Source organism: Paramisgurnus dabryanus, chromosome 19, assembly GCF_030506205.2.
Source record: "Paramisgurnus dabryanus chromosome 19, PD_genome_1.1, whole genome shotgun sequence".
NCBI lineage: Eukaryota > Metazoa > Chordata > Actinopteri > Cypriniformes > Cobitidae > Paramisgurnus > Paramisgurnus dabryanus.
Window position 1 is genome coordinate 24961458 of NC_133355.1, and position 15077 is coordinate 24976534.

General features: G+C 38.5%; 2 protein-coding genes across 3 annotated transcripts in view; both read right to left on the bottom strand.

Annotated features, from left to right (window-relative positions):
- Positions 1-14254, bottom strand: part of polr1h (RNA polymerase I subunit H) — a 30230-nt gene extending 15976 nt beyond the window's left edge. The window contains exon 1 of the mRNA XM_065294499.1: positions 14114-14254. Within this exon, the coding sequence (XP_065150571.1) occupies positions 14114-14123 (10 nt within the window). The 5' untranslated portion in view covers positions 14124-14254. The remainder of the gene's footprint in view (positions 1-14113) is intronic.
- mgat1b (alpha-1,3-mannosyl-glycoprotein 2-beta-N-acetylglucosaminyltransferase b) lies at positions 1000-14259 on the bottom strand. Of its 2 annotated transcripts, none has more exons than XM_065293978.1 (3): positions 14114-14259; positions 5698-6590; positions 1000-2814 (listed from the first exon to the last, which is right to left on the bottom strand). In XM_065293978.1, exons 1-3 carry the CDS (start codon positions 14121-14123, stop codon positions 2116-2118), a joined length of 1602 nt encoding a protein of 533 aa, XP_065150050.1. In that variant the 5' UTR covers positions 14124-14259; the 3' UTR covers positions 1000-2115. The 2 variants fall into 2 exon arrangements, with proteins under 2 accessions (XP_065150050.1, XP_065150057.1); XM_065293985.2 differs by lacking the exon at positions 14114-14259 and adding an exon at positions 12012-12117.
- Between the last annotated feature and the right edge of the window lie 818 nt (positions 14260-15077).

A 15077-nucleotide genomic window follows, 5' to 3' on the forward strand; every position in this document is an offset into this window, starting at 1 on the left:
CGTTAAACATGCAATAGAAAAGAGCAATGCGGCACAGTCATGTTTTAGACACGAAATGTGAACCACCATTATGCCTCGTTCAGAACACCAAAGACTTTCTCGCTGTGAGTTACCTATCTTTATTAAAGGAATAGTCTACCCTTTTGCCATATTAAACTATGTTATTACCATGTTATTACCTCAATCTAGACAAATTAATACATACCTATCTTTTTTCAATGCGTGCACTGTACAGCGCGTTGTGAATGTGTTAGCATTTAGCCTAGCCCCATTCATTCCTATGGTACCAAAAAAGATAGGTATGTATTTGTCTAGGTTGAGGTAATAACATAGTTTAATATGACAAAAGGGTAGACTATTCCTTTAATGAGGCGTATGAGTACCGTCCACTCCAGTAACTGAGAGAGAAAGATGACGTGACCTTCAGTGCTTCGCTCCTATTGGTAGTCACTCCCAAAAATCACTCATCATTTGAATAAAGTAAATCTTTTCTTAACTTTCGTGCTTGATGTACCCATCGGGTCGCCAACGTCACTTTCCCTCGTGTTGCCTAAAGTCGGCAAACTTCCATTGAAATAAATGAGATTGCATTGCTCTGCTACTGCTAGTTGCAGACGGTCTAAATGGGGCGTTACATGTCACAGCTGTAGTTGAATATCTGAAAGCAAAACAATACCTAAAGAAACCAAATGTATTTTCACGTCATCTAATCAGGAACACACATCCTTTGGCTTTTTAAAAAGCTGATGGTGGCAGTAACAGAACAGGAAGAGTAAAGACAACAACAGGACATAAGAGGAGTGTGAAAGGAAATCTGGAACGACAGATATGGTAAAGGTGTCACTGTGGCGCCAGGATGAGTGCTGATGTTGGGGGTTTAGATAAATGATCTGTGAAAGGAGGTCATCTAAGATTTCCGACATGACAAAAGAACACATTTACAAACGTCAGATAAGGGATCGGATGTAGCATTTCTAACATTAAACGGACAACAGCACATACGGTCAAATATCAAAATAGTCTGTTTTATTCTCAATGTATTAAAGATATAAACATATCAGGCAGTGGTTTCACACTTTTTCATACTGCATATGCATTAAAGTCTTTTCTCTCCCAAACATATAGATACAGTACAAATCCATCCATAAAGCGATTTCTAGACCACTGGTTTTGCAACAAACCTACAAACATATCTGAAATGCAATGAATGCTCTCGCTGTCCAGGGAGAACAATAAAAAACAGATTCAAGTACAGTAATTCAACAAAAATGGCACAAAATAGTTTTTCTTCCAGAGTTTTGGTATGTCAGTAACACAGCCTGGCACAAGCTTTAACTTCAGAGATTGAATAGTGGTGCTACATAAAAGGTAAATGCATTTATATTCATGTGTATCATCCCATTTACTAGGAAAATTGGTCTTTAGTAGTGTGAATCTAATATTGGGGTCATATTTTACTATAAAATCAAAAGAAATTAAGGAATCAAATGAAACTTTTTTGCATTTGCATACAATTAAGGACCCCCAGTCTCATTCTTGTATCGCAATAACAATAATATATTTAAATTGTAATAGCAGAACTTGATGTAGTGCTTTATTTCCTCATTGAGTAATAAATCATTACTGAGCATTATGACAATTATAAAATAAATCTAACATAAACCATTACAACATTACATTAATGAAATGTCGGGGAGAAAATGTACTTTTCATTTCTTAATAGGCCTTTATTGTTTATGCAAAATAGAATTTCTTATGATTTTATGGTAAAATGTGACCAGGACATTCATTCGATAGAAAGTGTAATAGGGTACATTTATACCCCACTTATCATAAACGCAGCAGTCTACAGCATAACTCTACTGTTTATGTCTATGAGGGCAGCTTGTTGCATGATTGCTGCACACACATACAGTACGACAGACCCACGCTTGTGCTGTTCCCAGCATGCCTGGGTATTCTTCCATAACAAACCAGCAGTACTCGCTTCTCATAGTTAACCTTTTCTCAATCTGTCACACCCCGCCTCTATTTTCTTTGGTTTGAGAGGGCGTTTCTTTCTTGTACTAGTAATAATAATTGTGAGTTTTTGTCCTTTTGTGGTCCTCATCCTTCTCAGCTCCAGCTAGTGTCGTATTTAGTCCAGCCCTCAGGTGGCGCCAGGTAAATCCTTCGCCCGCGGGAGATGAAGCTGACTACGCCCCTGTACCCTGCACGGGGAACCCCTGATTTCAAATCGTCCATCGCTCCCAAATTGCGAGCCAAAACTTTAAAACTATCTCTGCTGGAATACTGAACTCTGAACGGGCCGGAGCCCTTTAAGCTTCCTTGCTGCAGTTCCTCCACTTTTACCAAGGGGGCGCTATACACTTTCTTGTTGATGTTTTCATCATACTTCTCCCTGACCAAGTAGGACAAGTCCAGTTTAGTGAAAGGCACAAATTCAGTGTTGAGTTTTATGTAGCGCAGATACTGGTCAAAAAATTGACCCAAGCTGACTCCTTTCCGGCCGAAGGTTATAGTCCTCGAGATCTCGGGGCGAATGCAGGAACGCTCCTTTCGCTGCTCTGGGTGCCGCATCCAGTCGTCCCAGAATGCCTTGGGCCACTTGGGCTCCAACTCCGCCCATACCTCCTTCAAAAGCATCCATCCAAGGCCAGGAAAGAAATCTGTCCGGTAAAGGAGGTCAGCCTTGCCCGGGTCCACCAGCCCATCCCGGCCGTTATCATTCCAGGCAGAGATGCACCACAGGGTAGGGTCTGAATACAAAATAGGGTACAGAGCACGGAAATACTCAAAGAAGTCCGGAGCCACCTGAAAGGTAAAATAAGAGTAGTTTTACATTACTAGAGAAAGTACTGTGTGTGTACTATGTAGATTATCAGCTTTACTCCCATCTTTTGGTTAACCTGGTTTGTTTAAAGGTGGTAAGACGCACATTTGTTCATCTAGCTAAACTTTGTTTGGGCTTCAATGGTGCTTAACTATGATGCTCAGTTGTATATATAAATGTGCTAATATGTGGGAACAAACTTGCTGAATACGCCAGACTAGTTTTGGCATTTTTGCTACTAGTCTCTGAGCGGTGTGCACTCTCTAAACCAGGGGTAGGCAATGTCGGTCCTGGAGTGCCGATGTCCTGAAGAGTTTAGCTTCAATTCTAATCAAACACACCTGAACAACTAATCATGATCTAAAGAGTCACCTTATGACTACAGGTAGGCAAGGTTTTGTCAGGGTTGGAGCTAAAATCTCCAGGACAATGGCACTCCAGGACTGACATTACCACTGCCACTCATCTAAACTGTCAATCTGCTACAGGGCTTCCACAGCTTACTTCCGCCTTTTTTTTTCCGATAACTTCACATTATTTAGTAAACTCATTTTTAAAAATCAGATGTTGACATTTGTGAATCGATTCAAAATCATACACATCGGGATGCATCTAATGGTGCATTTACATCAGATGCAAATGAAGCGTTAAGTGTGGGTAAATTACATGTAAAGTTAATGCAAAGACGTGATAGACATCCTGCGGTTTCACGTGAATGACATGGCAGAAATTGAGAGTTTCAGGTTTGTTTAAAAATCTGAACTAATCTGATTATAACGTAGCGAGCTGAGGCAAAAATACGAAACAACAATGGATGACAAAATCATCGTCACTGTATGTGAAGTGGACACCCGGAGCAGTGCGACACATCTTCATACTTCAGAAACATGTCAAAATCTTGATTTGCCTACTTAGTTTTCACAGCGATTGTCTGTCACCTGACATTTTCATGAGCTTCGCTCCTAGGGTTGGGTATCGATTCAGATGTTCCAGATCGATTTAATTTCGATTCACAAGCTATCAAATCGATTCGATTTCGATTCTCGATTCCATTTTTTATTCCGGTTCTCGTGTAGGTTTTTATACTCGATTCTCGATTCAACTCAATGAATATAGATTTAATACAAATACTATATTAATAAAAAAGAACAGTGAACAGCAGTTTACAAGTGGGTAATTAATAAAAAGAAATTAAAAAGACACAACACTATTGTCGTCGTCTTGCTTGTGAAATCTAAAATGCTTCCATACTTCTGACTTTTTATGTGAAGGTGGCATCAACGTCGATGAAGCACATGAAACTGCCATTTTAAGCACTGAATGAATGAAGAGTGAAGAAGACTAGTAATTAGATTAACGTTAATCTTACGTTTAATGTTTGCGGAAACTAGGGTATCCATACGTGCCATTCTTCCTGGACGCATCCCGTCTAGGATTTTGTGTTCGTCTTCCGGAAGCCGTATTTGTCGACCGCATACGTCATAGAGGATTATTATTATTATTATTACAGAAAAGCAACCGTTACATTTTAAGGTAAGAATGAAACTACGATTGTATATCTTATGTTTTTAACTGAATGGCGTATGCGGTCAACAAATACGACTTCCGGAAGACGCACCGAAATCCTGGACGGGATCCGTACGGGGAGAATGGCACGTATGGTCATTCTACGAAAACAAATATGAAAGAAAAAAAAAACGATTCTGCGATGAAGAGATGAAGGCAAACATCTAGATAAACTTTACCAATTTCACGTTAACTCAAAAATGTTCAAGCGTCCAACTACGCGCAAATAGCGCGATTTATTCACTTTATTCACGTCTGGTGTGAACGCACAGTAAGAATCCAATTTTCCCCCATCCCTAAGCCACTAGGAAGCAGATAGCGCCAATGAAGTGTGTAGTTTGTGATCCACTGTTAAAAAAAAGAAAAGCTATCGTTTCTAGATACGTAGGATTTTTGTCCAACTTTTAGTTTTTTCTCTTTCAGGTCAACTACTGTGATGACAAAGTAAAGGTAAGGCTTGGTAAAGTTGACACGTTTAGAGCCAACAATACATCTGGTTTTATATCACAGACATTTTAAAGATTAGTTCAGTGCAAAAATAGATATTTTTCATCCAACTTGCACAGATAGAAAAAAGGTCAAGACTTTCATAAAATAATGACATTTTATTTTGTTTTTCACCAAATCAATTCATATGCCTCCAGGACGCTTGGAATATATGGCACGAGTCGCATGGAGTCATTTAGTGATATATTTGCGTCCTTTTGAAGCTTGAAAAGGTGACATTTTTCGTTCCGAATAACAAAGAAATCTGGCAGGGATCTGGAGTACATCAGTGTGAGTCGGAAATTATAAAATTGACATTTTTACATGAACTAACTCTTTAAAGGTCAAAAGCACACAAAAACACAATGTGCTGGATAAGCACATATGTAAAGTCCAAACGTTCAAGCTCATGAAAGTTTAATCTCTAAATTATTTTGCTTTAAAGTCTGGCAACGATCAAAGCCTTTGTGAGACACGATAAAATCTATGCAATGTATATGTTGCATCCGTGCATGTTACTTTACTTAAATAAATGTATTCCTTCCTTTAGAGAAATCATGACATCAGCATGCACTGGTGCTTTAATGTATAATATTTTTTGAGTGCTTTTTAGACTTGTTTATCAGTTCACCTGCGAGACCTTCAAAGGAACGGGCTCAGAAATTTGCAAACAATATAAAAATCCCTCGGAGCAAGAGATAAACCCTTATCGAAATTCTTCTTCATGAAACTTAGCGAGCAAATTTGCAGGTTTTATTAACTTAAACTAAATGAATAACAAAATACAAGTGGTTATTGCCTGATGATCTTACCTCTAGGTCATCCTCCACAATGACCACTGTAGAGTAAGCGAAGACATTGAACACTTGGTTGAGTGCCCACCGGTAGTGCCTGGCAATCTTATAGTAACCCTGGAACTTCCTGTGATCGGGTCGTACCGGAATATCCGCAAGATCCGGTTGGCTAATGTGGGTTATCTGACTTCCATAGGAGCCGATCACCCTTGCCGTATCTGCGTGACCGCAGTCCTGGCTGACAATGATTGGATAAAGTTCAGCAGAAGGACGATACTGGATCAATTTATCCAAACTCCTCTTCACTGTTACTCTGTCACAGGCAATCACTAGAATTGGGATAATGATTTGAGCACTTGGCTTGGTGAGGTCTACTTTATTTTCGGACATTTCCTTTATTTCATCCGGTTTCTCCTCCTTCATGACCAGACGAGGTGGTGTAACCATAAGAGCCTGTGTGTCGTGTTTCGTAACATCTACAGTTTTATGATTTAGAGGAACCTGCTGAGGCTTTTTATGCTCCTCAATGTTCTTATCATCTTTCGTGTCCTCTGATTCCCTCTTTATCAATTCTTTCTGCTGTTCCCATAATTCCCTGTGACCTTGGATCTGTTTAAGAAGCTTCTTCTGGGTTTCCAGTTCAGATTCGACTTCTTCGGCCAATCTGATCACTTCGCCAGCCAATCCATGAGCTCCGCCCATTTTTGCTTTTCCGGCTCCCCAGTCCTCTCCGGCGCCTGGTTCGGCTCCACCTCCCTCGCCAAGGCGACCGATGGGAGGCCTCCCCCACAAGAATAGGAGGAGCAAAGCATTCCAGGCAACGAAAAGAAATGCTCCGCACAAAATAAAAGATCCTTTCTTGCGAACCATGGCCCAGTGACACCACATGAGGGACCGAAGCGTAGAAAAGGCTATAGGAAAGGGAAAAGGTATAGATATAAATTAACGTACAAACATATATAGAATTGGTGCCTGGCAGCATTTTTACTGACTGTGTTTTTAAATCCCTTGTGTTTTATCTCTATTATCAATTGAGTACACAGTAACAGATGCGAGTAATGTATAGGCAAGCCCATCTGTCCCAGATCTGTCTCACTGAAATTAATATCTTGTCTTGTCATTGAAGATTGACTGCGGTCATAACAAAGCACCCTTTAAATCCATTTAACCACATGTTAATCTCCCATGACAGCTGCAACTACATTCCCATCCACTGGAAGATGAATGTTTAGGAGCCTAAAGAGCACCATACTTCAAATGAAATATTGAGCCGTGTAACACAGTATGGTTACCCTAAAATCTTTTATTCACTAACATTCTCGCCTGCATTTTATCTATAACACCGCTGCGTTCATCTCGAACACAAATTAATGTATTTCAGTCATCCATCTCCATGGGAGGGCTTTCGGAAAGACAAACTTCCCAGCATGCTTTGACAAACTGCACCGTGCAAACAGCTTTTGACAGGTCGAGGATACTTCAGAGTAATTAAAAATGACGGTTTGATCATAGCGCCGCACACCATCTTTACAAAAGCGTACTCTGTAATTACCATGACAGCAAAATAGTCAATTTTGTATAGTTGGGGGAACTGAACCAAAAACACCGCTTTGAGATATCAAACCATCCAGCTGAGCTCCTCTGAGAAATACAGGGTCCTGTTTAGCCTTTGCGTTTATTGACTTTAGGCAGCAAGGGTAAGCTGCTATCATGGGCTACTAACAAGTTGTTCTATCTAGGGCAGACAAACTTCGTACAGTCAGCTTAAATGAGGCCTACAATTCCCAAGAGTGAAATTCAGAGGGATTCGGTAAATATGTCAGTTTTATTAGTGCCAAGACAATGCTCATCGAACACACGTTTGTCATTGACAGAAAGAAGAAGCTTAGAAAAGTCGACAGTCAGTCAGGCAGAACCCAAAAATCCATCCGCTCTACAGAAATGTGGCACTGCCCAAAGTTTCCTGTGTAGATTTATGAGGCCATAAATATGTTTCGAGTAAGCAGTTTTCAAAAGCCGGAGAACCCACGGCACTCCGGTCTGATGTTGAAATTATGCAGACGCAATCACAGTAGGAAAACAACTCTTATCCAGTATGTGGTGACGTTAAAGCAAATATTGAGAAATGTTGCACATAACCCAAATACTGACATTGAGAAAGAAAAATAAACAGTGATGGGTCATGTGCAAAGGTCAAAAAAACTAGCGTAGTCATTTGTACTAGCGGTCAACCTGTATAGATTTTTCAATTTTGATAATGTGCTATTATCTGAAGAGTGGAATGGACGATGACCGATTTACCTCATATATGTGCCCATATATACATCAAATGAAGTGCTCAGATGCAAAAGCCCTAAATGCCATACTTTGTTAAAAATTACATAAGGATATTGACTGAATGTTCTCAGCACGTTTTATACATTTATCAATACTTTAGCTTTAAATCCGCTTAATCCCGGCCTCTGGCCATACACAAATACCGGTTTGTTGGGAAAATCCATTAAACGCCACAACAATCAGCAAAGTCCTCTTCATGTATGGAAGAATAACTGGATAAACAACGAGGTGCATGAGAGTGCGTAAAAGCTTTTTACCCGGTTAAAAGGGAGTTTACCAAATATATTAGGAGGACATTGATCAAATTTTTTAGCCTTTTACTTTTATTTGGAAAGGACGGTGAAGAGTTAGTGGGGATTTTTGCAAAAAAAAAAAATACTAATCAGTGTAATCAGACCGGTGTCATGAGCAATTCAGTCCCCCCGGGCAATTCGGTCTCCCCTAGGACCATGATTGGTACCTAGCACTAATGCATGCTCAAAAATTTGTGATTGCGATATCTCGTCTGCGTAAGCGGTCTAGCAAGCTAATTACGTTGTACAAAATAGAAGCATACAATTTTTTAAAATAAAAGTTAACAAAAAAGTTATATAATAAACTAATATTCATGTTGCAGACATGTCAGTACTTTTGTGTCATCATCTGCTTTACAAAAACATACTTTTATTTTTGTAAATTATTTACATACCTTACGGAATATATTTTTTTAATAGTAAAAGTGTAGTAATCATGGTTTATAAATTATGATTTAAATGTGTGATTCAACTATGTAGTAATCATGTTAGCATATTTTTTGAAAAAATTGGAGTGTCCCGTTAAAACCCGAAACTACTCCGCTTCGCGTTGTGCCGCATTACCTCCTAGGGTATGCATAAATTTCTTATAATTCAATGGCCCGTCTTCAATTATTCCTTATTTATGACATTACATATTTTGTGCCCCAAATCAGCAATTTACTTGTTTTATAAGTTATAGCTACTCATCAAAAGTCAAAATTTGAAGTAGTAAGTTGAAATAAACTAGGCATCAAACCAAAATATTTTTATAGTATGTGTAGATGTTGGTTGGTGGCCTGTTTGAATCTGTTCTAAAATACGTTTATTTGACTGATGAAGATCACTTTAAAATGGCCACAAGGAGACTGTAAAATTAGCAGCATGGCTAATATTTTGGTCTATTACAAATATCTACATTATAGTTGTACAAATAGTCATAAGGTAAGACATGCCTAAAGGGGGTCGCACACCGGCCGCCGTCGAGTCGCGTCTAGGACAACTCAGAGGTATCGTAAACCAGAAGTGCACATTAAATAGCGTGAGCTTTGTCAGATAGCGTCTACTTCAAAATGCAAATATTAATCGTTAATGATTTGGGACAAAAATGATGTTATTTAAAGCGGAAGTCAACCCTAAAACAACATTATGCTCCAACATATTTCATGCCATATATGTAGTTGATTGTGCTGCCATCAAATGTACTAACTCCATATAAAAAATTAAAGCTTTTAACTGCTACAGAAACGGTGATTTGACGCGTCATCAAATCACCGGAAGAAAAATGCACGACTACATTAATTCTGAATGTTCTAAATGGGGGCGGGTCTTGAGGCGAGATGATTGACAGTAGATGATAACGTTTTTGATTGACAGCTGCACAGGAGCTAACGTTAGCTTGCTTTGCTCGTGTTTATAATAACAACAACATGATAATAACTTTCTACGTAGTATGTTTACCGTAGTTACACAAAACAAGCAACAACTAAGCCAAATGATGTTTTAGATATTTTAACAATTTTACATTACCTGAGTCCGCGGAAAAACTGGGCTGAAAACAGTACTCAAAATCTTCCTGACGAAAGTGCTGGCTGCATATTCAAAGTAGTGTAGTGGTGGGTCAGCTGAGGGTCGCGTTGATGTCAACAATAAAAACTCCCGGTGGCCTGAATTTGTTGTCCTTACATCCACATACTGCACAGGTTCTAGTCATCTTTTATCGAGGGCTTTGGTGATTTCCCCCTCAGAGACGGTTAAAGCGGAGTTACTCTTTGGATGGGTTCGTCTGCCGGCTAACTTCAAGTTGACTTGAGTTGATTTGAGAGCTAGTTGAGCGGTAAAAGAAGTTATTAGGCTTGTTCAACTTCATGTGGCGTTGCAAGAATCGACAGCGGGATGACGTCAAAGTACCGCGAGAGCGATTCGCGAAATCATACGGAGGAGTTTGCTTTTAAATCCCTTTCGCGGAACCTTGACGTCATCCAGCTGTCGGTTCCTGCGGCACCGCATGAAGTCAAACAAACCTGACGACTGCATCGAACAGTGGTTAGTGGGTGGAGCTAATGACTCAGTTTCGCGCAGTGCATTCTGGTTAATTGTGTCCATTAAAGACCGTTACGAAAATTCTGCTTCAACACACTATCAATCTAATAATCGAAATCGTGCAAATTTATTTATTTTTCCTCATGTATAATGCAAAGTGGACATAAATTACCCGTGATAAACAGGCTAAAATGTCTAGATTGGACTTCCCCTTTAAAGAGTAACTAAACCCTAATCCAACTTTTTTTAGTTACTGATCTGTAAGAATGATGGTTTATTAGTGCTGTTCATTGGTTTTAGTAAGTTTTTTAACATTTGGATATAAAGTGTTTCAAAACTACAATATATGGTGTAAAAACGAGTGAGTGCTGCCTTCTTCAGGTTGAACGGTGGCTACTGCAGTTGAAATTTCCTATTGGATGTTGGGTCCAAAAAATGACTCGTGACGTAAGCAGGTTCAAGATCACCACGCCCTTGTTACGATCTCACCACACACTTGGTACGAGCTTAGTTCGTCCCCTCTATCTCTGTTGGGATCTGCCCACTTTTCTTGCATTTTTCAAATATTGCCAGTGGGTGGAGTCAGGCTCTGACCAGGGGTTTAGTTACGCTTTAATGTTAAACTATGCGAGTGGCGCGACATGGATTTGAGCAACTTTCTGAGTCATGGCTGGGTGGCGTGGACAGGCGCCACATGTTGGCATGGGTGTGGGTATACTCATAGAAAGCAATGTGTTCGAGTTTTTTAGAACGGCGCTGAGCTGCGCTTCCTGTGTGCGACCCCCTTAAGAGAGCTACCACAAAGTTTACCCAAATAAAGTGAAACTAGATGAAGAATATCTAGGTACGAAGCACTGAAGCAAATACTTTCCACGAAATATTTAAAACCTGCTTCCCCTTCTTGCAAATCACAGTGACACTAACTAAACTACTGCTTTTCTGTGAAAAAAAACCTTGAAATGACAAAGTCCTTTCACTGTGTGTGACAGACACTGAGCAGTACAAAGAAAGACAACACAAAGTCACATGACTGCTTGTCATTATATGTAGTACTCCAAACATGCTACAAATGTCAATGAAAACGTATAAACTTTAATGCCATTATCTAGTGCTAAAATCATGTATGTTTACACCAAACCTGTGAACAGTAAAGAAACATCAAAATATCATACAATGCAGTACTTTACACTGAAAAGGTGTTTGCACCACTTAAGCTGTGCCAATAATAACCTCAATAATCTTTTGGGTGCAACCAAGTCACTAATCCCCACTTAACGCTGTTAGTGAAGACATACAAGACAACTACCATTCAGCAAGACACGTGAACCTATTTAGTTGTTTTTATTTGTCTCATAATCCTTTTTAAAAGAAAAATAAACAAGACACACGTAACCTTACAGCATAAGATTGATCAAAAACAGCTGGAATCGAATGTGTTGGCAAACATTTACACGCAAGGCAAAATTGTACAGAATTTTAAAAACAAGGAAAAACAAACTATTAGTGCGTTGAATGAGTAATGGGGAAAAAATGATGCATAAAAATATAGAGACCACCGGAGTGCATTAGGTCCGAGAACAACAACAGCCAAAAAACAAGAATAGTCCAACTCCAAAAGAGCAAAACAAGTTGCTTAAACATCAGACGGGCAGAAAGAACGAGAGGTTTGTTAAGCATTACCTGGACACAGTGTAGGCTACTTTTCCCTGTCTCTCCTCCAGCTGTTCACAAAAAGCTGAACAGGAAAAACCAGATGAGAGAGAGAGAAGAGGGGAGGGGAAAGGAAACGGAAGTACTGTACCTATGCAAAGAGCAAACTCTGCCAGTTAACACATCAAATTTCCCTTAACACCCTGCTTGACTCGCATGTGACTCCTAAAAGATTCATTCACTCGAGTCGTTTATAAAGGAATAGGTTTCTTCTTACAGTATCATAATTATCGGAGGACAATTCAGAAATGTTGGGTTAAAAAGAAAAAGTGAACATTTATTATTACACTACTGAAATAAATACCATAGTTCCTGTTTTGAAACTAGGTGAGGTTAACAATAGCCACCACTCTCAGGTTTAAAAATGAAATTAAGATTACACAACCGTAATAGTAGATGTGATAAATATTAGGTTACCATGGTCATTTCTGTAAACTGAATCTGTTTTTCATGAAGTATTACGCTGCGTTCCAGACAACTCGTTTATTTAGGATATAACCAGGAATTACGTCTAAATTAAGTAACATTAAGTAAGAGATATTAAGCAGCAGAAATATTCGCATTAAACATTAAATTTGAAACATTTTATTTGCTAATTTTTAACAAATGCAGACTTTCCACAAAAAATACCCTGTTTACTTTTGGTTTTAAAGGGACACTCAGCTTTTTTCCCCCCTAGAGTTAAACATTTGATTTATACCATTTTGGAATCCATTCCACTTTTAGCATAGCTTAGCATAATCCATTGAATCTAATTAGACCATTAGCATCACGCTCAAAAATAACCAAAGAGTTTCAATATTTTTCCTATTTAAAACTTAACTCTTCTGTAGTTACATCGTGTACTAAGACCAACAGAAAATTTAAATTTGGGATTTTCTAGGCAGATATGTCTAGGAACTATACTCTTATTCTGGCGTAATAATCAAGAACTTTGCTGCCGTAACATGGCTGCAGCAGGCGCAATTATATTACACAGTGCCTGAAAATAGTCCCCTTGGTAACTTTCAATAGCAGGGGACTATTTTCGGGCATTGCCTAATATCATTGCAACATCCAGGTTACTGTGTGTTATTAGTTTCAGGCAGTTTTTATCAGGAAATAAACCATGGTTTTTAGGGATGCATAAGGATTAATCGTGATTAATCTATAACAGAATAAACGTTTTTGTTTACATTGTATGTGTTTGTACTGTCTTTGTATAATTACTTTGTATAGATAAATGCACACACATGCATGTATATATTTAAGAAATGTTTACAGGTGTATATACATTTGTACATTTATGTATAATTTATATTATATATAAATATAAATACTTAATATATAAATATATTTTTTTCTTAAAATAATACATGCGTGTGTGTGCATATCTGTACAAAGTTCACACACATATATGATGTAAATAAAAACTTTTATTCTGCTATAGATTAATCACGATTAATCCTTATGCATCCCTTTAACAATGATATTTAACTGTAGCAGCCATGAATTTACTATATTTTTACTACAGTAACCATATTGTTAATAGTACAACTATGGTAATACAAATGACAATTAATTTATTTGTTATTTCACTCTTAGGGTAATTACATTTATAATATATTAGACTTCCATTACTTTGAAATATAAATATTATTACCATTAAGTAACATAATAATACTATTATAATAGCATAATGCTTATAATACTATATAATAATATAATACTTATTTAATGCTCAGCTGTGTCTTTGTAAAGTATTGTCTAAGATGACGTGGCATCACAACACAAGTTATTGTTCGCAATGATGTGTGTGGCTAAAAAGGTTAAACTCTCCCAAAACATAAAGCACTCATCTGGACATAATGTTTAAGGGTTTATGCTTTGGACTGATTTTACTTCATAATCTACAACAGAAGCGCATGCACTGCATATGACTGCAACTGAGACTCGTGCTGCACACAGATGTGTTCACATCGCTAATATAAGAGTTTGGCATTCGCCCGGGCTAATCATAACGGCTAATCTGTGTGAATATAACAGCGGCTAACACACACATAACAGAGGTAACCGCAAACCACAACTCTCACCTTTGATCATCTCTGTACAGGACGGGGTTAAACGGCGAAAAGATGCAGACTGTCTTTATCAGAGATTTACTTTTCACTCATCCTCACCCTCATCATCCTCGCCACCGTAGGTCTCCGTTTACCCGTCGCTTCTGTCAATATCCCGATCTCTTCATTCCTGAAGCTGTCGCCCATGTCCACCTCTCTTATGCTCGATTCTGGTCTGTTTTAAAATCCGATCCCGTCTGTGATGATCTCATCAGAAGAGCTGAGACTCTGTGGTATCGGACGGTCCTTTTACCGGCTGTACGTGCAGTTAAATGCACTGATTGTGTCTTCATTTGACGACACAGCCGCTCTATGTGTGTGTATGTGTGTGTGTATATATATGTGTGTACAGTCAGAGCGATTTACCACTTCCGGATTGACTCATTAAGGAAGACCCGCCCACCTCTCGCTTCCCGCCCCTCCGCCATTTCCCTAGCAACAAGATGCCCTAGCAACCGTTCCAAGGCGGTGATGATAAGGTAATATTATTGATGTACCGACGATAAATAAATGAGCTTAATGTGTTTAATTTTCATACAATTACTGTCACAATGCAAATTTCCTCACATAACCCTTACGAAATTTAACCATGTTTTTTGTTGTAAAAGTGTAGTTTTTGAAAGCCATGGTTGTCAAAACCACGGTTATTCTGTGGTAACGTTAATGGTTTAACTGCAGTAACCACGGTTTTTTAAACTGTAGTAAAACCATGGTTAATTTTCGTAAAGGAAAAAAATATACAGTATACTCAGTATCTACTGCATTAAACTGCTGTAGTACTAAACAATATACTATAGTTTTCTATAGTAAATACTAAAACAGTAGTTTTTTTTTCATATGGGCTTTGATGAATACTACATACAGTATGTATGCTACAGTATCTACTACAGTTTATCAATTCACTACAGTTACTACTATAGCATGCTGTAGTGTGCAT